This window comes from Glycine soja, chromosome 2 (assembly GCF_004193775.1).
Source record: "Glycine soja cultivar W05 chromosome 2, ASM419377v2, whole genome shotgun sequence".
NCBI classification, from domain to species: Eukaryota; Viridiplantae; Streptophyta; class Magnoliopsida; order Fabales; family Fabaceae; genus Glycine; species Glycine soja.
In genome coordinates, this window is record NC_041003.1 from 48305564 (window position 1) to 48328223 (window position 22660).

The 22660-nt window shown below is 32.5% G+C and overlaps 3 protein-coding genes across 5 annotated transcripts; 1 reads left to right on the plus strand and 2 right to left on the minus strand.

The window, feature by feature from the left end:
* Positions 1 to 1185: 1185 nt before the first annotated feature.
* On the minus strand, positions 1186 to 5289 carry LOC114401259 (vesicle transport protein GOT1-like). Of its 2 annotated transcripts, none has more exons than XM_028363737.1 (7): positions 5160 to 5289; positions 3594 to 3673; positions 2906 to 2997; positions 2729 to 2809; positions 2543 to 2640; positions 2381 to 2462; positions 1186 to 1815 (listed from the first exon to the last, which is right to left on the minus strand). In XM_028363737.1, exons 2-7 carry the CDS (start codon positions 3622 to 3624, stop codon positions 1777 to 1779), a joined length of 423 nt encoding a protein of 140 aa, XP_028219538.1. In that variant the 5' UTR covers positions 3625 to 3673; positions 5160 to 5289; the 3' UTR covers positions 1186 to 1776. The 2 variants fall into 2 exon arrangements, with proteins under 2 accessions (XP_028219538.1, XP_028219545.1); XM_028363744.1 differs by having other exon boundaries at positions 3594 to 3662; positions 5160 to 5280.
* A 1585-nt stretch (positions 5290 to 6874) lies between these two features.
* LOC114401277 (protein SMG7-like) lies at positions 6875 to 13548 on the plus strand. 2 transcript variants are annotated; one of them, XM_028363767.1, is made up of 8 exons: positions 6875 to 7049; positions 7552 to 7638; positions 8318 to 8920; positions 9029 to 9151; positions 9658 to 9863; positions 9978 to 11909; positions 12592 to 12722; positions 12999 to 13548. In XM_028363767.1, exons 2-6 carry the CDS (start codon positions 7588 to 7590, stop codon positions 11866 to 11868), a joined length of 2874 nt encoding a protein of 957 aa, XP_028219568.1. In that variant the 5' UTR covers positions 6875 to 7049; positions 7552 to 7587; the 3' UTR covers positions 11869 to 11909; positions 12592 to 12722; positions 12999 to 13548. The 2 variants fall into 2 exon arrangements, with proteins under 2 accessions (XP_028219568.1, XP_028219557.1); XM_028363756.1 differs by having other exon boundaries at positions 12602 to 12722.
* A 1659-nt stretch (positions 13549 to 15207) lies between these two features.
* LOC114401285 (hydroxyproline O-arabinosyltransferase 3-like) lies at positions 15208 to 21278 on the minus strand. The gene is made up of 9 exons (XM_028363775.1): positions 20807 to 21278; positions 20088 to 20496; positions 17938 to 18005; positions 17650 to 17851; positions 17388 to 17485; positions 17158 to 17227; positions 17002 to 17073; positions 16714 to 16827; positions 15208 to 15581 (listed from the first exon to the last, which is right to left on the minus strand). The coding sequence occupies exons 2-9, from the start codon at positions 20460 to 20462 to the stop codon at positions 15510 to 15512; spliced, it is 1071 nt and encodes a 356-aa protein (XP_028219576.1). The 5' UTR covers positions 20463 to 20496; positions 20807 to 21278; the 3' UTR covers positions 15208 to 15509.
* Positions 21279 to 22660: the final 1382 nt, after the last annotated feature.

The window sequence follows — 22660 nt, forward strand, 5'->3', positions numbered from 1 at the left end:
TCAGCATATATTAGGTGGAAACGAGATTGAATCCATTTTTAAGATGGACATGGCTAACAATTAGTATTTACCCATAACTATTTGTAAAAAGTTGCTCTCTTGTCTGTGAAATCGATGCAGCAATTAATATTGAAATAGAGCAGTTCAATTTGGTCCAGTTCGGTTATTTATTTTACACATGTATAGTTCTCTTTAAATAAAAAATGAAGTGAAGCACTTTATGAAAATGGTCTGCTTCGAATAATCATGATGTATTTCTAGTTTTAACAATGTATAGTTATAGTATTCAACCATTAAGGGAATTCTTTTAATGTTGAAGAAACATTTAACAAGAGTAAAGATACATGTACACTCTTATTACAAATATCCGTTTAACATCCAATATCTCTCTCTTATCACATTATATCTCTTATTACATTTATCACATTTTTTTTTTCTATGATAACTACTTAATGAACACATCGGTGTTCACATAACCTTGCTCTTTCTTCAATGATAACTAATATCTCTCTCTTATCACATTTTTTTTTGTCTATGATAACTAGTTAATGAACACATCGATGTTCACATAACCTTGCTCTTTCTTCAATGACAACTAGTTTGTTTAGAGGCAATATGAAGGATTATTTATATTACCAAAAGACTTTTCTGAAACACTCAAGATCACACCATTTGTATCTTGAAGAATGTATAATTATATTTTTAAGATTTATTATCGTTACTGTTATAAAAATAATTTTCATGCAATCCTAATTTCTTATTTTTAGGATTATTTATATTACTAAAAATTTTCATAAATTGAATTGAATCATTTTAGACCTTTAACTCAACTAAAATAAAAATATCATATTTTACCTAAAATAAAAGCACTCCTATTTTTCCCCTTCAAAGCCTAATCTCATATTTTACTAAATCCTTCATATTTTATCAATTTTTTTACTTTTAAACCTTTAACATTATTACATATCTCAAATCCATCATAAATCCATAAATATTTAAGTAAATAATAGAATTTTGAGGATTTTAAATAGAAGAGAACTGAATTTGTTTATTTTTCTCAAAGAAATTGAAATACCAAAGTCACTTCAAATTTCAATTGAAACTAAGACAATAAATGCAACTAAACCTAAAAGAGAAATATTATTTGTACAATAAGGAGAAAAGAAATATAAGAGAGAGAGAAAGAGAGAGAGAAAATGATGTATAAATGTATGAGTTGTTATATGAATAACACAACTCAGCCTAAAAAGAAAACAGACGCAATTCCAAAGAAACAAATAGAAGACATGGGAGTAAATGGTAAAATATTTAGAGCAAGTTACATTGCAGAGTTCCACCGATTCCATCTCACATTAGCAGCATAAAGATACGGAGAAAAAAAATATGGAAGAAAGAAAGTAGTTCTCTAACTATATTGCTGCAATGACATCATGTAATGTAAAACCATTATACTCCTTTTACGAGTTTGAACAAAAGCCACCATTATACTTGGCGGGGACAACTCCCAAAGGTCTCTGATTGGAATAGTCACGAAGATGGAACTAACCACTCCCCATATCTATTGATTTTCCACCAAGCAAAGTAAAGTGAAAACTGAAACATTTTTTCTTTTGCAAATTTCCTTTCCACTAAATGACTACCATGATAAAATGATAATCATTTTCTACCATCAAAAAGTGAACTCAAATCAGTTAGATATCCATACGAGTATTTTCTTTACATTGACTTACAAATGCAGTTGCTACCAGTTACATTATGTTTTCATAGATTCTTGTGTTACACGGGCATTCGCTTGCCTCTATAGCGGTCAAACAACTGCAAGAACACAAAAAATTAGCAACTCAGTTGGAAAATTTCAACATATTACACAGAAGTATCACTCAACAATCTCTAGACAGATATATACAACCAACCATTAGTGTCAGATTCCTCATCCAGACCCACCAGGATAATGTTAAAAATAATGAACACGATGGTTAAAGTTTTATGAAAATACATGCAAAAATGGATCAGTCACCCCCACCCGCCAAAAATATTCAGAGGACTGTATGGCCTCATTTGTAGTTCACCGTAGCCTCATTGAAAAAGTGAAAATGTTTTTAAGCTTAAAAGCTCTTTTTTCTAACTTCAGCATCAGAAGACGAAGTTTGACATTCACTAAATATAGTCACTTTTCCTCTTTACCCAATATGTCACTACCATTCACATCTATTAATGAAAATCAATATTCTCCAATTAATCCAAGTGAGTAAAGATTTCTTGATAACTTCATGAACACCAATTATTGATATGGTAGCACCCATACTGGTGAATGTGTAAGATACTTTTGTGAAGACTTAGATGACAGGTTAACACATTCCCATTCATCACAAATACATACCGATCGAACAAATGGTTGTTGAAACAACCAACCAAGAACAGGAATCTTCTGTAAGAAAACAGCCAGCGTAGGCCAGAAACCACTGCACAGTATAATCCATAATTAGCTTTAAGCATAGAGACATACTCAAACACAACAGATTTCTTTCAAATTGCACCAAACCTGAATAGAACGACGAATCCGTAAGCCTCAACAATCATGCCCACAATAGGCCATCCCATGATGAGAATAAAGAACCCAACACCAAATGAGATTGTTCCCTTTAAGAAGAGTAAAAGGTGAGCAGGGAAAATTAACCATGAAAATAAAGCATGATGCACCAAGTGAAAAGACATGTAACAAGTTTACCTTGAAATTACTTCGTTTCATGAAGAATTGCATAGTGGATTTTAGCCCAATGGTTATGGACACTCCAGAAACAAACAGGACCTAATCACGTAGATAACAAGGTATAAAAAAAGATGTATTAAGCAAAATCAAATGAGAAGCAACTTCTATGACAAGTAACTTGTAGATAAATCTTACATTTCCCATGGCTAGCAATCCCTTGTCGAAGAAGAAGATAATTCCGAGGAATGAGAAAAATATACCAAAGCCAGTTAACCCTAATCCAATCTCTGTATCATGTGCCAATCAAATACATTAAATATAGCAATAACAAAATCGTAAATAAGTTAAGAAATAGGAAAATAGTAGCTATCAAATATGTAACGTAGAAAAATAGTACACAGTTTAGTCAAATCAATGCTTCTGCCAGCAAGTATGATATCACAACATAAAGACACTAATATATTTCTTGAAAACTCTATAATGTTATTACTAGGCAAACAAATAACATACATCTTAAAGATGTCTTTCCCCTAAGAACCTGAAGAAAATCAGCATGATGGATTGGAATACCATTACTTACAATGTGATAAGTAATGCCATTATTGGCAGATTTCAATTAGCTTCATTAGGTGATGTCATTACTTTTAAATAAGCAATTTTAAGAAGAAAAATTATTCCTATTAAATTAGAATCACATAACTTTTGACAAGAGAATTGGGTAATTAACATTAAATTATAAAAATGGCTACCAAGTCTATAAAATGCCATTATATGTTTATGGAACTATAGCTAACACCACAATAATTTATTCTCACACATAAGCATTAAGACAACAGATCACTTCATATAATATATAAGAACAAAACTATCACATTGCACTTACTCTTTCGATCATTCATCTCAAAGGAAACCATTTTGCAAACAAATCAGATGTTCAAGCACCTTGCCCTCGCTGAAACACAACTAAATAACCAAACCCGGTTAATAAATGAGTGTGAATCGTATTCTTTATGGACAGTTTAATTTAAAGATCATACTGCAACACTACCACCATGGGAAATCTTAATCAAAGAAAAGATCCTGGGACAACCAACTGCAATGTTCAGCTTCCACTGAACAACGCAAGTGAATTCTAAACTTTAATTTACCCGCCCACAAAATATCAGTTTTTCAATCAAAAATAATTCTCAGATATAAAGCTACCTGTGTTCAGAGAAAAGCACAGGCAACAATATAAGTAACAAAAGTTTAAAAATGTAGCAAAGAAACTTGATGTTTTACCGTTATAGCAATTCAAGTATAACTGTATAAGAGAAGGGCAACTACAATGATCCATGAAATAGAAGATGTGCATATAATGTACAACTGTCAAACCAAAAATTCCAGTCATTCTGAAAGCCCACATCAGTTAGTCAAGTTGAACAATCATACCAACAGCATTCTTCTCTAGCCAATAAATTATGCAAGATATCAAGAATAATTTTGAGTTTTTCCAAACTTTGGAACCCCACTATGTATTAACCACTTATAACCAGCATTCTCTTTAATTAAATTGCACAGTTTCCACTCATTTAGTCTAAAAGGCAAAATGCAAGTCAAGAAAGAAATGAAGACCAAACATAAATTTTATCTGCACACATATCAAGTATAGCATTCTAATGAGCAAATTGTAAATACCCAATCCAGGGCTCAAAAATTGAGGGCTATTTCGCTACTGCCTTTACTCACACCTTATCCTACTCCAATAATACTTACAGGATCAAAACCCAAGCCATAGAAAACCAGAATTGAAGTCTTCACAAAAACTAATACAGTACTAAGCACTAAATCTATTAAGCTATTCAAACTATAGCATCCAAACATTTAATATTCGCTACAAGTGTTGCATAGGTTACGGTTAAAAACACATAAAAAGAAATGGAAAACAGAAGCAGATAAAAATAAAATAAGAAATTAGAAAGCTGATATTACTAAACGCAAAAAGAAATTTGCACAGATACTAGTCATATAGCCACTTTTACTTCTACATAAATATTTTCTAGCTTTCTCGAATTTTAAATAATCAAATTCCCGTAGAATAACGATTGAGAACACGGATTTGCAGCGCAATTAACAATTATCCTCCACGGTGGCTAAGCATTTTAACAATGAATGAAAAAATATTCCATGCTTCTACTTCGGTGACACCTCTGATGAAAACGAAGTTACGCAGTACATGCTACTGCTATGAATTATTCTGGTGAAGAAAATCCTTCGAAATTGAATATGAATTTGAACCAAGCGAATCAGAGAAGGAGAACGTTCGGGATTCGCAAATTGAAAGCGTAGTGAAAGAGAAGTGAAGCGCTGTGGGATCTCACATCTTTTGTTTCAGTAACAGAAACAAATCGATCCAAATTCATAAAAAAAAAAAAAAAGATGCACGTCCACTCGTTCAGTGAGAGGTTACCGGTGTCAGAAGCGTGGCGTCGCCGGAATTCGGAGGTAATGTTCGCCGGAAGTGGTGGTGGTGATTAATAAGAGAGATTGTCAATTCTCAAATGCAAAATAATTTTTTGGTCAGAAAAAAAATTTAAAAAAAAATTGCATTGATAATAGAAATAATAGAAATTGTCAAAAACTCGGCCCAATGTTAATCTAACCATGTACGAGTTTTGAAGTTCAAAATCTCGGCCCAATATATGAATAGTGTTTCACCATTAGGCCCTTAGTGGCTCAATTTAGTCTTGAAACCAAAAACATGAATATATTTAATAGTTTTCTTCTAAAAAGAAAGTTAAGAAAAACACAAAACTAGATATTCATCATCATTATCATAATAAGACTAGGAAAAAAATTAGAAAAAGTAATCAAAAAAATGAAAAACTAGTCTTTAAAATTACAATAGTATTTGAAGGTACGAGAAATATCAAATATGGTGTCCGTTATGAACTTCCTATACCTTATTTTCTTAAACTTTTATTTGACAAAATAAAAAGTTGCGATAGTGTCTTTCTTCTGTAAAAAAAAATAAATGGCATATTACATTAACATCATTTTTTTTATAAACTTGTATATTAAAAATTTATATCTTAACACTTAACCAACTGAATTAAACTCTTTTAATGTTTATATACTTATATTACACATAATTTCTTTCAAAAAAATTATAATGAAATATAATTAATTTATAAATATTTGTCCTTACAATTTATATATTAAATTGTTATTTATTTTGATAATATGATATAATTTTTTATACCAATAAAATTTAAACACAATTTATAGATTGAATTCTTTAAATAGATTGATAAAAATTTGATTTTCGGAGTGTAAATATGAAATATTTTTATTATAAGAGATAAAATTGATTTGAATAATTTCCACATCTCAAGGATTAATCTCATAACTTTTTGACTAGCAAAAATATTTTCCAATAAAAAAATATATTAAAATTGACCATACAATGACAAAAAAAATACTTGTAGTGATATATATAATCCGTCGATCCAATAAGAAAAAGGTAAAATTGTAAAATTAGTCCTCCACTTTATCTTCAATTACGAATTTGGTCCCCCTATAATTTAATTCACAAATTTGGTCCCTCAGTTTTATAAATCCTTATAAAATTGGTCTTAGAAGTTCGACTTGGATGTTGACCGTTAACTTAAGACGTTGAATGTCACGTGTGAATGTCTGAGTGGCTCCCCATGCAATATTATGTGTATAGGAGTGCTTAAGTGGCCTATGTATGACAATGATATTTTTGTTTGAAATTTGAAATACAACTTCTTCAATAATAAAATTTGGCTGAATTTATAAAGAGATTTATAAAACTGGGGATCAAATGTGCAAATTAAATTACAAGGGAATGAAAATCAAAATTGGGGGACAAAAAATATAATTTTACCTATAAAAAATGAAGTCTTTACAGGAAACTACGTAGACGTTAATACGTGACATTAACATATGTGACCGTCACACATGACATTGATATTGACACGTGACTGTCAACGTGTTAATGGTTAACGTCTAAATCGGACTTTCAGGATTAATTTTATATAGATTTATAAAACTAAGAGACCAAAATCTAAAATTAGAGATAAACTGAGAATCAAAATTAAAACAAAAAAGATGAGGTGAGGGGAAAGTTGAAAATGGTGGTATAAACGGCGTCGTTAGTGATTGACCGCCTGCATGGAAAGATAGAGAAAGACGCGTTATCCCTTTACGACCCTCCAACACAATAACCACTTCCACGCCTCCTCCTCCTCCTTCTTCTTCTCTCTCTCTCTCTCATAAAACCCTACCAAAACACCAACACTTCCAGCCTGATCGATTCTTCGATCCTCTTTCACCGGTGAGTTTCTCCTTCTTCTTCTTCTTCATGTTGTATATTTATTGAATTCAATTTCTCGGATCTGGTCTTGTTTCTCGGTACTACCATCGTTGCTCGTGCATTCTCTCGCATTTTTGTTCACTATTTTATTATTTCACCCTTCCTATATCGAATTTCATGCAATTGCTTTATCAGTGGGAAACTGAGGGGAAGTTGATTTTGGAATTGAAACAATTGATGCATTTAGTTTTTTGGTTTTCGACTCTGTTTCTGTGTATGTGGTCAGAACTCAATGTTCAACTTGATGTCTGGAAACTGAAATAACTGTTGTTTTATTGTATTCTAGCTTTGAATTTCACTTATAATGGGTAAATTTATATAATCTGGAGGCCATACTTGTTGTTTTTTATCATCAGCGCATTTTGGTGCCACAACAGCCGTGTTACTTTTTATCTCAGTTACTTGAAACCCAACTCTTTGAACTGGGCTATTTTGTTTGATATTTGATTTTTTTTATTTGTAGGTTTTATGTAGCTAGAGTTTAATCAATATTGTAGAGATGGATAAAGTGTCTTCGTCACGGGAGCGTGCACAACGCCTTTATGAGAAGGTACACCTCTCTCTCTCACTCACTCTTCGTCATTCACTGACCAGACAATTATCGCAGATGTGATTACTGAATAAGGTCTTATCCATGTGAATCTCTCATAATCTTCCAAATGTAAAGAAATCTGGTCAATCTTATCTTAATTAACTCAACTGTACTCTTGGTATAATGTATCTGCATATTGAAGTTGCACTTTGGAGCCCATTTTTGCATGTTCATTGATCCTTTTAGACTTTAGTGGTTTGGGTTTGATTAATTGGTGTTATTCTTCTTCCTCTAATGGGAAGATAACCCCCCTTTGCAGGGTTGCGTTTGCTCTCTTTACTATGACATTCTTTTGAATTATTGCTAGTCCTTGTTATTAGTACCTTCTGGTGTATACTATTATTGCCAAGAAATGTTGCATGCTTGGTGTTTTGGCCCTTTGATTTTAGGTAGCCTCTGGCAATTGGCATACAGCCTTACACTGGTTAGTAAGCGCTTGTCTGGTTCTTGAGTGATAAATTAAGAACCCATGAGTTGCTGCTGTCTGTCATGGCAAACCATGTAGAACGCTTAACCTGTGGTTTTTTTGCGTGATGAGGCTTACTTGTTCTTCTAATTAACTTCGTAAGATTTTTTTCTTTCTGTGGAATGAATGCAAAAGATATATTTTTAATCTCTCAAATGTTTTCTCACTTAGAATCTTGAATTGGAGAATAAGCGAAGGAGATCAGCTCAGGCGCAGGTCCCATCAGATCCAAATGCTTGGCAGCAGATTCGGGAGAATTATGAAGCAATAATTCTTGAGGATCATGCTTTTTCTGAGCAGCATAATATTGAGTATGCTCTGTGGCAATTGCATTATAAGCGGATTGAGGAATTGAGGGCATACTTTAATGCTGCTCATGCTTCTGTAAGCTCAAAATCATCTCAGGGAGGGAAAGGTCCTGTTCGACCTGACCGGATAACTAAAATAAGGCTGCAGTTTAAGACTTTCCTTTCAGAAGCAACTGGATTTTACCATGATCTTATTATGAAAATCAGAGCAAAGTATGGGCTTCCACTTGGTTACTTTGACGACTCACAGAATAATGTTGTCACGGAGAAGGATGGAAAAAAATCTTCTGAGATGAAGAAAGGTTTAATATCTTGTCATCGTTGTTTGATATACTTGGGTGATCTTGCACGCTACAAAGGCTTATATGGTGAAGGTGACTCAATAAAGCGTGAGTTTGCAGCAGCTTCTAGTTACTATTTACAAGCTGCATCTATTTGTCCTACAAGTGGAAATCCCCATCATCAGGTTTTTGGCATTCCTGTCTCTGCTGTGTTTTGCTTTTGGCTGTTCACATTTCTTGTTGATCATAGTTTGTGGCTACTGTATTCCATTTGACAAGTCTGTTATTTTCAGCTTGCTTTGTTGGCTTCATATTCTGGGGATGAGCTGGCAGTTATTTATTGTTATTTTCGGAGTTTGGCTGTGGATAGTCCATTTACAACTGCCAGGGATAATTTGATAGTTGCATTTGAGAAGGTAATATGACCATGGGGTTGATTTTGAAATGCTTGGCATTTTTTTTATTTAGAAGTCTCAATTGTTTGAGATGTATCTTGTTCTTTGTTTTTTTATTATGTGTTTTTGCTTACTTGCAAATTGAAGTACAATTATGATGTTTCAAGTTAAGTCTTTGCTGCTACTTGTAGTGTTTGGTACTCAAAGCTAAATGCATTGGAAGTTTGTAAGTTGTAAATTTCATACTGGCTTGCAAGTTATTCAAGCATTGAGATGTGTAAGATGGTTTGTGCATGCATTATAAGCATGCAATTATATTTGATATTATTGAAAACTGCAACCCAGCATACCTTTTCACATAAAGGAGTTCTGTTTATTTGGCATGGTTGGGGGTGAAGAATTAGCTCTTGAGCTTGTTCCTCTGTTTATTTTCATACTATGGTGTGTGTTGTTGACTCTTCCCCTTTGTCATGTATATGATTTTTTTAGCATTACTTCTAACTATCTATTTTATAATACCATGATAGAATCGTCAAAGTTACTCTCAGCTTTCTGGTGATGTTAAAGCTCTTGAAGTCAATGGAAGAGGAAAAGGGGAAGCAAAACTTGTGAACAGGGATACTGGTGTGGATACCTGTCTTAGAAAGGGAGGAGCATCCAATATACAGGACACTTACAAATCCTTCTGCACACGCCTTGTCCGTCTAAATGGAATCTTATTCACTCGTACAAGGTATATATTATTAATGCACAAATTCTATCTGACCATTATATGCATAAAACTATTAAGGATTATTATATTCTGACTTCTTTCCTTTTCTTTGTTTCTCATATATTGGGATGATAGCCTTGAGATCCTCACCGAAGTTCTCTCTCTTGTTAGCGCTGGCCTGCGTGAGCTTTTATCATCAGGGCAAGACGAAGAGCTGAATTTTGGCACAGATACTCTTGAGAACAAACTTGCCATTGTCAGAATTGTTTCCATTATCATATTTACAGTTCATAATGTGAATAAGGAATCTGAAGGTCAAACATATGCAGAAATTGTACAGCGTGCTGTTCTACTTCAGAATGCATTCACTGCAGCTTTTGAATTGATGAGTTTAGTAGTAGAGAGATGTATGCAGCTGTGGGATCCTTCTTGTAGTTATCTCTTACCAGGCATTTTGGTTTTTGTTGAGTGGTTGGCATGTTATCCATATCTTGCTGCAGGCAATGATGTGGATGAGAATCAGGCAACTGTCAGATCAAAATTTTGGAATCATTGTATATCCTTCTTGAACAAGCTACTTTCAGTTTGGCCCATGTCTATTGAAGATGATGAAGAGGAGACTTGCTTTAATAACATGAGCAGGTATGAAGAAGGGGAAACTGAAAACCGGCTTGCTCTGTGGGAGGATTTTGAGTTAAGAGGATTTGGTCCACTTCTCCCTGCACAAACCATCTTGGATTTTTCAAGGAAGAATAACCTCGGCAGTGACAGTGAAAAGGAAAGAAAAGCTCGGGTCAAAAGGATTTTGGCTGCCGGAAAGGCTTTAGCCAATGTTGTTAGGATTGATCAGAAAATGATATATTTTGACTCAAAGGGAAAGACATTTGTAATTGGTGTTCAGCCTCAAATCTCAGATGATTTTGTTATTTCCTCCTATTCAGGTATGCCTAATGCAGAAGATTTATTGAAAGACAACACCGTAGTAGACAAGACAAAAGTCGGAATCGGTCATCCAGACCACCAACAGTACATTGAAGGAGAGGAGGATGACGAGGTTATTGTTTTCAAACCTATAGTGGCTGAGAGACGAGCTGATGTGGTTGTTGCCTCATCACAGGCACCCCATGAAGGTTTAGAATCAGTTCCAAAAGCTTCTATTGGGGATATAAAATTTAATGTTAATTCTACTTCTAACCCTCTGAATGATGCAAATCATCAAATTTCTTTACCTGCTTCTGTTAGTCCTATGATGCCTCAACACCTACAACCAGTTCAGCCACATTCTTCGAGGTGGTTAGAGGAGGAAATATCTCTTGCTAACAGTTTGAAAGGACTTAGATTCTTGGAGAATGGGCACGTGATGAAACCTGACTTACCATTTAAAGCTGCTGTGGCAATCTCTGACCATGCTGCACTTGCAGTTCCTACCCAGCAATCTGTAAGTGCTAGTACTAATATGTTTTATGCTCATGATCTCTCAAAAGCTGAAGACTTTGCAATATCATCCAAAATTGATGCCATTGCATCTTCTGGAACATTCACTGATAACTCTGTTGTGAAAACATCATCCACCTTGCAAGCTGGTTTGAAAAAATCTCTGGTCAGCCGACCTTCTAGGCACCTTGGACCTCCTCCTGGTTTCAGTCATGTTCCTCCTAAACAAGGTTCACCCACTGTTTCTGATTCAATTAGTGGGAATCCAATTATGGATGATTACAGTTGGTTGGATGGATATCAGTTGCCTGCATCAACCAACGATTTAGGCCCTGATGGTCCTCTTACTTACTCTCAGTCAAATCCTCATCAAATTGGTTTGAGTGGGACAGCCAGTTTTCCCTTTCCTGGAAAACAAATTCCATCTACACTGCAGGTGGAGAAACAGAATGGTTGGCGAGATTTTCAGACTTTGGAGCTTTTAAAAGCACACCATAATCAGCAGTTGCAGTCACAGTTGGCCCCAAATGGAAATCAGCATTTTACTCCACTGCCTGAGCAATTTCAAGGACAGTCAATCTGGACAGGTTAATATTTGGTGTGATGTCGCTCGTCAGTATGAGAATATTGATGGTATGCTTCCCATCTGTATTTATTGCTAGCAGTATGCATAAACTGATCCAATCCAATAAAAAACTGATCCAAAGAATTTAAAACTGACTAAACCGAGAATCTAAAAAATTGAAAACAAATCTGATTAGATTTCGGATTTGATTTTGAAAACTTACTAAATTCAAATAGAAATTACAGTGACATACTATTTGAAAATTTATGATATCACTCATGTTTACATTTTTATTTATTTTTTTGTAAAATTATCACATAACTTAATACTTATTTATGAAAAATATTTAATTAAAGATAATTATTTTAGTAACTATTTGAGTAAAGGGTATTTAAATATAATTATTAAGCTGTGTAAATTTATCTTTAATAGTATAGTATATATTTGAGGAGTTATACTACTATTATTGACTTATAGATGAGATATTTGATATTTTAAATTATTTTGTATCATATTTATTATATTTGTTACTGATTCAATCCAATCTGCTTTAGATTGAATTGAATTTAAATTTTAAACCAATCTAATTGAATGATAAATTAAGAAAACTAAAGTAATTGGACTAGATGATATTTCTCTTCAAAACTGATCCAATTCAGTATGTGAGCATCCCTATTATATTGCTGTTTGTTTGAAGGATGCCTTTCATTTTGTTTATTTTTGGATTGCTAACATAATTACATATTTGAGATCCTTGAAGGATTATTACAAACGTGCTGCATTCCTTTGCTACCCCTTCAAACTCCAACTCTACTTCCTTGTCATTGATTTTTTGGAGTTTATCTGCCTAGACATGTTGCAGGAGGTTGCTACTACAAAAGGTGGGTACCAAATTATTATTTTTCTCATTATGTTTAAAACTCGCAAAAATTAAAATGGACAATTTGTGCCACAAATATACACTTCCTCTGATTTTTCAAATTCCTATCTTGTGTCTAGTTGTCTAGCTTCTTTTTTAGCCTAGCCTCTATTACCATCTTCGTAAACAGTGTTGGGAAGTATTAGGATTCATGGCTGTATCTTCTGAACCGTTGATCAGTCATTATGTGTGAACTGCTGAATTTACTCTTACATAGTTTGCTTGTAAACTATTGTAGAATTTGCTGAGCTCTCAAGTCTGGTTGATTGAAGATAAACAAGCATCTTTATGGTGGACAGAGGGTGATAAATAAAATCCAGTCATCTTGGAGCTTGTATGTATCTTCTGGAATTGGTGGTATAACTATGGTTTGTTCACTTCTCTAGTGGAAATGTCATAATGGTGCGCCATGCGCCATGCGCCTGTAAGAATTTGTTACCGTCTTCTAGCTGCTGGTGATACATGATGCTAGCCCCTTTTTTTACTACCTCAAAGCTTCAGACTAGTTGGGAAGATTGGTAGGTATGAAGCGCTCGTCTATAGTTGGATAATGGGATATGATAATGACTTTGTGAAGCATGCTTAAGTACAAGTGTCTAGTGGTTTGCATCTGTGTTAGTGTTATCGTGTTTATATAACCAGTGATATACATACGGTTTACTTTCTCCCTTTTACCTAGTCGGGGTTTACTCCAACTTATAAATAAGTAATCCTTGTTGGATGGTGGATTATGGATATGTCTTGGTCTTATAGGAAATATATCTATCTAAAGTAGGGATTTAATTGTCTCTCTTTATTTTTCTTAACACAACGATTAACAATTGAAATAATTATTTTAGACAAAGGATTAAATAAAAATAATTTCAGACTTGTATAAATATGAATTTAAAAATTTACTATAGTTTCACAACTTCGGACGATCTTATAAATTATGACGGTTTTTTTACAACGCAACAACTTATTTTAGGCTCATAAGTGATCAGTGAGTATTTGCAAATTTAGCGATACCACAATTATGATATCGGATTAATTTCAACAAATAGTAAAGGATGTATTTAAAACATTTGCTAACACTATTCCAAAAATGATTTAATTATTTTTTAGAATATTTTGATTTAAATTTATTTTACAATTGATTTTGATTTTGAAGTGAAGTAATTTATTTTTGAATGTTTTTGTTTTAACAACTTAGTAAAGTAAGTAATAAAACTCAATTTTTTTATCCAACACAGTTATATCTTAAGTCGATTCACCTTAGTGTGATTTCATGTTTAAGTGTTAGGACTTTTTAGAAGCATATCATTTGGAGCTTTACGAAATAACATATGCGTATATTTTGGACCTTCAATGTGAAAGAATAAATAATTTAGATTATGTTGAATTTTGAAAAAGAAAAATGCTCTAAAGTTTTAAACACATGATTTTGAATATGATGAATTTTGTTAAACTTTAAGTGTACAAGTTTATAAGTATGATTTTTTTAATATAAATTAGGTCGTGTGAGTCTAATAGTGACTTATTAGATTAATCTTGATTCGATAATATATCGTAGAAAAAGAAAAAATATATATAACTATTGTTTTTTAAAAGAAAAATATATCATAAGAATTGAATTAATAAATAAAAGAGATATATTTTTGTAGGAAAAAATATTATAGGAAGTTAAAAAATGATGAATATCATTATGGTCTTTAAATATTATTTTGATTTTTTTTAAAAGAGATTATTATTTTTAAGGTAAAAATACTATAGAAAATGAATCTATTTAATAAAGATAGATGTTTATTATTTTGATTGAAATTGAATTTAGTAATCAAAATAAGAAGATAATAATTAATTTGAAAGAATCATTAGTAATAAGTATTAATTTTATTGTGTGTATTATTGCACGTTAGAAAAATCAAATAATAAATATTAAATGATCTAAAAATAATTTATTCCATTCATTTTTTTTTTGTCACGAGTTAGAGACCAAAATATCCCCAATCCAATTGGTAAAAAATTATTCCATTTCGTGATACATAATTATGCTTGTTTTAAGAAAATTCTACGTACAAAGAATCAAAACACAGATTCTTCCTCCTATCCAAAATGAATGATGTTTTCATATTTAAATATTTTTTATATTAACTGATATTCAGTTTCTCGCAAACTATTAAAACTTCTATTCTAATATTGTCATAAATAAATTACATCAATCTTATAATTTTTTGGTATCGTACTTGTAAATTTTTTAACCTCGCCATAATGGTACAAACTCCTTCCATTAAAGACACTTATTTTTTCCTGATCCTTTTTTATTACTACACAGCCAATGCGGTAGAGCTTACACCACAAACCCTCTCGAGTGGCTCAGGGGTAAGCAATCCTAGCCTATGCAGTTGAAGGGTCTATGCAATATTGGTGCTTTTAACTAGTAGAAAAACACTAGTGAGGAGAGTCAGAGATTAGTTTCATCCACCAAAGGTGGGGGAAAACAAAAGGGATAAGATGCCATTCCATTGGTTGCAATATGATAACAATCAGTTTGCAAAACTACAACAGTGTAATAGATTGTAAAGGTCTTGTATACGTTTGAATGTAAAAGAATTTCCTGGCCATTAAAAGAAAAAAAAATCTATTTTCATAGAAAGCACAAGCATCATTTGTATTTATCACAACTCCTATTTGCTTAAACTAATCTATTTTTGATATGGTATTTGTAGTCCTCATCTCAAAATCACTGGCTTTATGGTTTATCATCATTCCCTCAGCTTTTGTTTAATGAATCCCATTCAGGTATGTTTGCAGTAGCCTCATTGACCATTTTAACAAGCCGCACCTGAAAATGATTATTGCAGTATCTATTAATTGACAAAAACTAGCAATCACTGAAGAAGCACAAAATGGCATTAATGAAGCTTCAGTTAAAACACCTGTCGTATGAAGGTTTAGCAAAGACTATGTAAAATCACATCAAAACCCCACCAAACACTTGCATAGAACCAATCTTTTCCATTTAATTGATTTTCCATTGCCATTGAGGTCCAGTGGTCCACCAAATGCTATAATAGATGCGCCACTAAAACAAGGCTAATTCTAATACCGTGTACTAATGGCATAACATAACATTAATGGACATAGGCAACAAAAAAAATTGCAGCTATTCATAGATCTTCACGAGTAAAATTTTGGAGAAAAAACAGCCACATTATCAATCACGATTCATCCTCATCAAAAATTAGACTCCCTACCCAAAATACACAGTTGATTTCCTGTGGATATATTTGCATCCTATGTGGACATGCCAACATGATTAGCATTTGATTAGGTTTTGCAGTGGTAATTTGCTCAATTTAATTTAATTATTTGAAGCACTTAGCATGCAAAAATTAGAATGATATATTATTGGTTTTACTATCTTTGCCGCCACAAACTAAAGCTACATATGATGAACCTTTTTTTTATATAGCCATCTGTCAGAAAGCTGAACCATCATAAAATTCCTTATTACTAATTTTACATGCAAAATCAACATTCTAAAATTTAAATTAAGATATAATGAGAAGAAATTCTGATCTTATTATGGGTTAATAAAGCAAAGCAAAAAATTGAAATGATGGAGATTGAAATAGATAGGCAAGTGTGAAAGATAGGTACAGAGTGTACCAAAACTCCTCCTTTTGGAGTATTTAAAAACACAAACGACATGAGAAAAGAGGATTGGTCAATCAGTATTAAGAAGGACTTTTTCTGAGCATTACATAGACATCAATATTTGTAGTTATCGTCAAACCTTTAATCACCTGGCTTTTTCAAGTGATGCTAGCTATTTGAGAAACATTAAAATCAAGAAAGAAGATAACAATTTAGACTGTTTGGGAAATATCAACTTTCCAACATTAACTAATCAAGATGACTTTGATTAATAATTTCAAAGCAATAGAACCAAAAAATTTGAAGCATGCACTTACCACACTTTCAGGAACTCCTGGAGGCGGTAAGGGCAGGTTTTTGGGTGGAGGACCCAAAAGATAAGACCTCTTGTCAAAACGCCATTCTCCAATCTTCCCATATGTCAGTTCCCCCTGGATGAAGTAATAAGGAGTAAATACCTTACACATAAAACAACTAAGCATGCAAGACTCACATTTTATACATGGACAGACATAAGCAAAACTGCAAAAGTAATACTGACCACAGAAACATAGTTTCTCTACCTTACTTTCACATCATAGTTGCATTAAGGAGAATGAACTCACCTTCATATTATAGTCACATCCATATGTATAGTGGATGATAAACTTATTCTCAACATTTAAGTCCCAAGGTGGCTGAAACATTCCAATGATGCATGTCATTGACTAGTGTATAAATTCCTTAAGTAACAAATACAAAACAACACAAGCAATTCAAACCTGAAGCATAAAGTCTTTGCGAAGATTATGCTTTACACCATGCAATGCAGATGCCACAGCATAAGCATACCTTTACTCAACAGAGAATCAAAGCAGCAGAAGGTTAGACCTATTAATACAGACCACGGTCCAGGAAAAATTATAAAATGAAAAGAACATCAGTAAATGATAAATAATAAAAAATGAAGCCTCCGAATCGTGAATTCGTGAATTTCTATGGTAATACTCACATTTCAAGCACCCATCCAAAAGCTTTATCAGTCTCTTGATCATCTTTCATTCTCAATGAAACATTTACCCATGTGGAAGCTATTTCCTCCATCAAAGACTGATGATAAAGAAAATTCAATGCCTTAAATGAAAGAATATGTTGCTTATGGGAAAATCACAAAAATCTGATAATAGCTATAACAGTAACAATTACAGCTATATGGGTCACAATATAACTACTAAAATCAATCAAGCACAGTATGCAGACTATTGAGATTTCACCTTCTTAATGATTACAGGAGAATTGCCAATTGGATCAACATCAGTAACAGGACCGTTTTCCTCAGGATAGAATTTCCTGATTATTTTTTCATTCTGATCTGGTTTTATATAGAAAAATGGAAATGCTGCGGGCAGGGTTCCCTGAGCCAAATTAGGCAAAGGCTTTACAAATATGTGGTCAGGTTCTGCCATCAGAATATATCTGCACCAATCATAAAATGTGCTGCCTCTTAGATTTCATTGTTGGAGAGCATAAAAATTGTAGAAAAGCAGAATTAAGACACTTACTCTTCCTCAATATCTGCTTTCTCCAGCCACTGAACAAAAGCCCATGGTCTATTTAGGACAATATAACCCTGCACCAAAAATAAGAGGATATAAATTTTGATGACAGCGTTAGTTGATGGGAAATTGGGAATAATATAGAAAGATCACAAACAATGACATTCATGATAGAGTTGATAACTATCAACAGTGTAGAACGTGTTAAGTCAACAGACTTGCTACTGGACAGCATGACTGAAAATCAAGTATGAACCTAAATATAGGTTATTGAAACTCATTCTTCAAAACCAGCTTATTTGGGCATACACTTATTGAGACTTGTGAGTTCACATACTAATCTCAGCTAAGAGAGTACCCTCAGCTGCAAAACTTCAATAAATACTACTGGTACACATTTGACTATTTGGAATATACACACAGTAAGATGCACAGTAAATGGAAAAATACTCACTCTTTTGCTCTAACATTACCTTGCTTGAAGAAAAAAAAATCAGTTACTAAGGAAAAGAGAGAGAGAGGAGAAAATCAAAATCACTAAGATATTGTCTGTGTTACTAGGTAGGCATACAAGGAAAACAGGGATGGAAACAGATTATTTCAGAAATAAAGAAGCAAAATAACTGCAACAGTTCTTAGCAACTTTCATCTCTATTCCCCTTTTTTCTGTGTGCATAAACCTTCATTATTTGACAGGGACAATACAATATGCAAGGATAATGACATGAAGAGTCCACCAAGCTTCATATAATAACATGTGATTAAGTGAATCATACAGTCTTCTGTAGAGGTACATTAAAAACAATTAATATGTAACTTCAACATGGTACTATGGACAAGTCCCTAGTTTTTTTCTTAAACCAAGATGATGCTATGTTATGGGTGTAATTATACCATAAATGCTCAAAATGTAGTTGCATATTAACATATTATCTTTCTGCACTTCAGTTTCTGTTGTCCCTACTACACAATCAACTTTTTGCATTGGACCTTAAACAGTAGCAACAAAATACTTGGATATAAAATCAGTTGTGAGTCAATCACTATCAGCAATAAAAAGATTAACTTGGTGACAAGAAGAAGAAAAAATGGAAATGGCTTTTCAAATCCAAAAACTAGCAACAATCATTACTACTACATTATAAGGCAGACCGAATGCCACAAAACACCAAATAAATAAAATAACCAGTGCCATAATAGTAAAAAAAAAAGTGCTGATATTCAAACAAAACCATCATATAAACCAAAATCCCATTTCCCCCTAAACACGTCTCATTGCATTTGCTTCAAGTGAAGAGAAATTTCCTCCCTTTAGAAAAATAAACTCTTGTTATGTATGATGAGGAGAACATTCGACTTGGTAACAAATAACGATCATTCTGTGCATTCTTTTAGACAGCTTATTGCACAATTAAGTAGCAACAAATTAAGGGTCCATTTGATTTGTAAGAAATATGGTACTGGACAATAAGAACAGCACAGGACAAAGATACAAGTCACAGGACAATTTTTTATTTTGTAAATCGTTGACAAATAATGAACACCACAAATAAAATGATATAAAAAATTTACTAAAATACCTAATATTAATTATCTTAATATAATTTATATCAAATTTAATGTGTTTACCGAGATAAAAGAGAGAAATTAGAACAAAAAATCCAATGTTTCCTTTTTAAAATTATTAAGTTGGTTAGTTATTATTTTTCCAGTTATTAAGGAGATAAAAATAGGGATATATATATTATATATATATATATATATATATGTTATTTTAATACGTTGTACCTGGGACAAAAAGTTGTCCCATGGTTTTCTAAGTAACAAAAATTATAGATTTCTTCTGCTTGATTTGTGTTGTCCTCTAATACTTTTTCAAATCAAAGGTGGAACAGAAATATTTGTTTTGTCAAGTACCATAATTTTATAGAATCAAACGAACCCTAAAAGTTAAAACATATTACTTTTACCAAACAAACATCCCCCTTTTACCTTCTACTTCTCCCCCACACCCCAAAGTTGTGAAAGGAATAGGCTTATTCTGTATGACAGGATTTGTAAATTTGCTATTAGGTCAGAAATTCACCCAAAAAAACACAAGTTTAAAAGGGCTAAAAAGATACAAATTCTGCAGGGGTACCAGAAAAAACATTTACCTTATCCAAGCCCTCAGGAAGTGGATCAACCACAAAAGTAGGAATCTCATCCATCAGCTGGTCTGACCTTCCAGAATGCAAAATACGGGTGAATTTCCCCATATCTGATCCAGGCATGTCCTTCACTTTCTTATACCAATAGTACATAATCCGGCATTGCCATTGATTGTAAGCGGCATCGGTTGCGGTCACGGCAACATGAAACTTTGAATTAGTCTTTCCCGATACCATCATTTTTCTATTCAAAGACTCCAACCCATCTGCCTTATGGTCCATGATCATAGCTACCAAATTATAAGTGGCAAAGGAAAACAAAAGCACCATAAGCAGCAAAAGCAGTGACTTTGCTCGCCCCATGCCTTTTCTCACGATCATTTTCAAAATCTTCACCGATTCAAATATGAATTCTCTGAAATCCCAGAAACGAACCCTTATAAATTTAGATTAAACCCCCTACTCACACCAATATAGTCCCTTCAAAATCACAACTTTAATGCATAGCTATAGCCAACAGACACAAACACAATCCTTTAACCGTTTTCTTCCCACACACAAAAAAAAAAAAAAAACTGCATCACAACATAAAGTAGTTAATATGCCACGTTACAGCAACCAATGCAATTAAAAAAAAAACCAATAAAAACCACCGCATAAAACCCCAGAGTCTGAAACGCATAAAACGTGAAAACGCATGCTTGATCACATGAATGAAGACTCACGTAAGCAGATCTGAACTTGCACGGCAATTCAGGGCACCCCAAATGCGGAAGACTCAAACTTTGAATGAGAGAAGATACAAAAGAACGAAACTTTGGGGGAAAAAAGAGAAGGGTAAGCAATGTTTTGAAGGAAGGAAATGGAGAAGGGGTGGATGTGGAAAAAGGGATTTGTGGGGGATTGACTTTTCAACAATAGGGTGTAAGTAGCAACAAGGCACTAGAAAACGCGGAGGTTTGAAGGTTGAAGAGACTGAGATGATGATGAATCTGAGCGTGTATTGACTCCAAAATTGAAATAAAATTAAAAGGAAAGAAAAAAATGAGAGTGAAAGGGGTGAATATATGATGAAGGTGCCGTTAGTGCACAACACCAAAACGAAAGAAAAAAGTGGAGAAAGCTTTAAGAAAGGTTGGTCATTGGGATGCATTGGACGCAAATCCCGGTCTCAGACACATTCCAATTTGTCTCCATCTCAATGAATGTTCAAAAAGCCACTCCAAATCCTAAGGGATGCCTGTCCTATCCTATGTTGCTTTTCTTTTTGTTTTTTTACTACATAGTATAATTATAATTTATTTTTTTCCTCTTAAAATTAAAAATATTTAGATTTCGTCCTCATTTAGGTTCGTTTGGCCAAGTTTGATAACTCTAATTTATTGTGCTCTATTTTTCTTATTGCAATTTGCTTGTGAGATTATTTATAGATGAAAACAAATGTATTTAACTTAATTACATTTTTATTTTGTGTCCAAGATTAGGATGTTACTAATTCATGGGTCAAAAATTAATTACACTCATCATGTAATTATTATTGACTCCAAGAAAATTTTGTGCATAAAAAGATAATTAAATATAAGTTTTTTTAATAGATAAATCATATTTCACATGTACAAGTGAGATTTTATATTATTGTGTCAATTATGTGAAATACTACTTATTAGTTAGTGAGTTACATCGTTAGTTAATTAAAAATATGTCGTTTAATTTCAATTTTTAATTTAATTTAAACAATAAATCTTGATGTATTGTGACAAATTGAAGATACTTTAAAGATAAATTTTAAAACTATTGTAATCATAGTGTCTAGTTCCATTGATGAAATAGAATATGACTGTTACAAACTCTTTGATAATATGTTCAATTTCTACAGATAAAAAAAATTAAGATTATATATTTTTATTTAAATAATTTATTTCGGTTCAGAAAAAAAATATTATATTTTTTCTCAATTTAAAAAATTGCATCTCTTTAATTTATTCTTAAAATATCTACAATGTACAACTCTTTAAATGAATTATTTATCATAATTTTGTAAGTCTTAAAATTTGATTAAACATTCTACATGAAAATTTACTCTAAGGTTAAAGTTGATGGAGAGAATGATTAACTTAATTTGTAAATCCTACAATATTTAAAAATATTTCATTTATGTTGTTAATTTATTAAGGAACTGTGCTTATATAAGCAATGTCATGTCAGTGAAAGAAAAAAGTTAAGCAACGGTTACTTAAAAGTTAAACACTCATATAAGTACTTCCATTAGAGATGTTTTTATATAATAAAATAAAATAATTATTATTAACATTCAAAACATATACTATTCTCTTAATTTTTTTATTATAAACTTTTAAAACATTTGTACTGTAAATGAGAAACTAACTAGTACCAATAACATTTGTAAGTAACTTTTACTGAATTCTCATTCATCTCATTTTTAATTTTCATGATTTGCTACCAATTAAACCACTTTTAAATGCTATTTGCTTTTTAAAAAATTTAAAAAAGTATAAGAAAATAAAAATTGAAAATGACACGTTTTAGATAATGTATACTCATTTAAATATATTATTAAT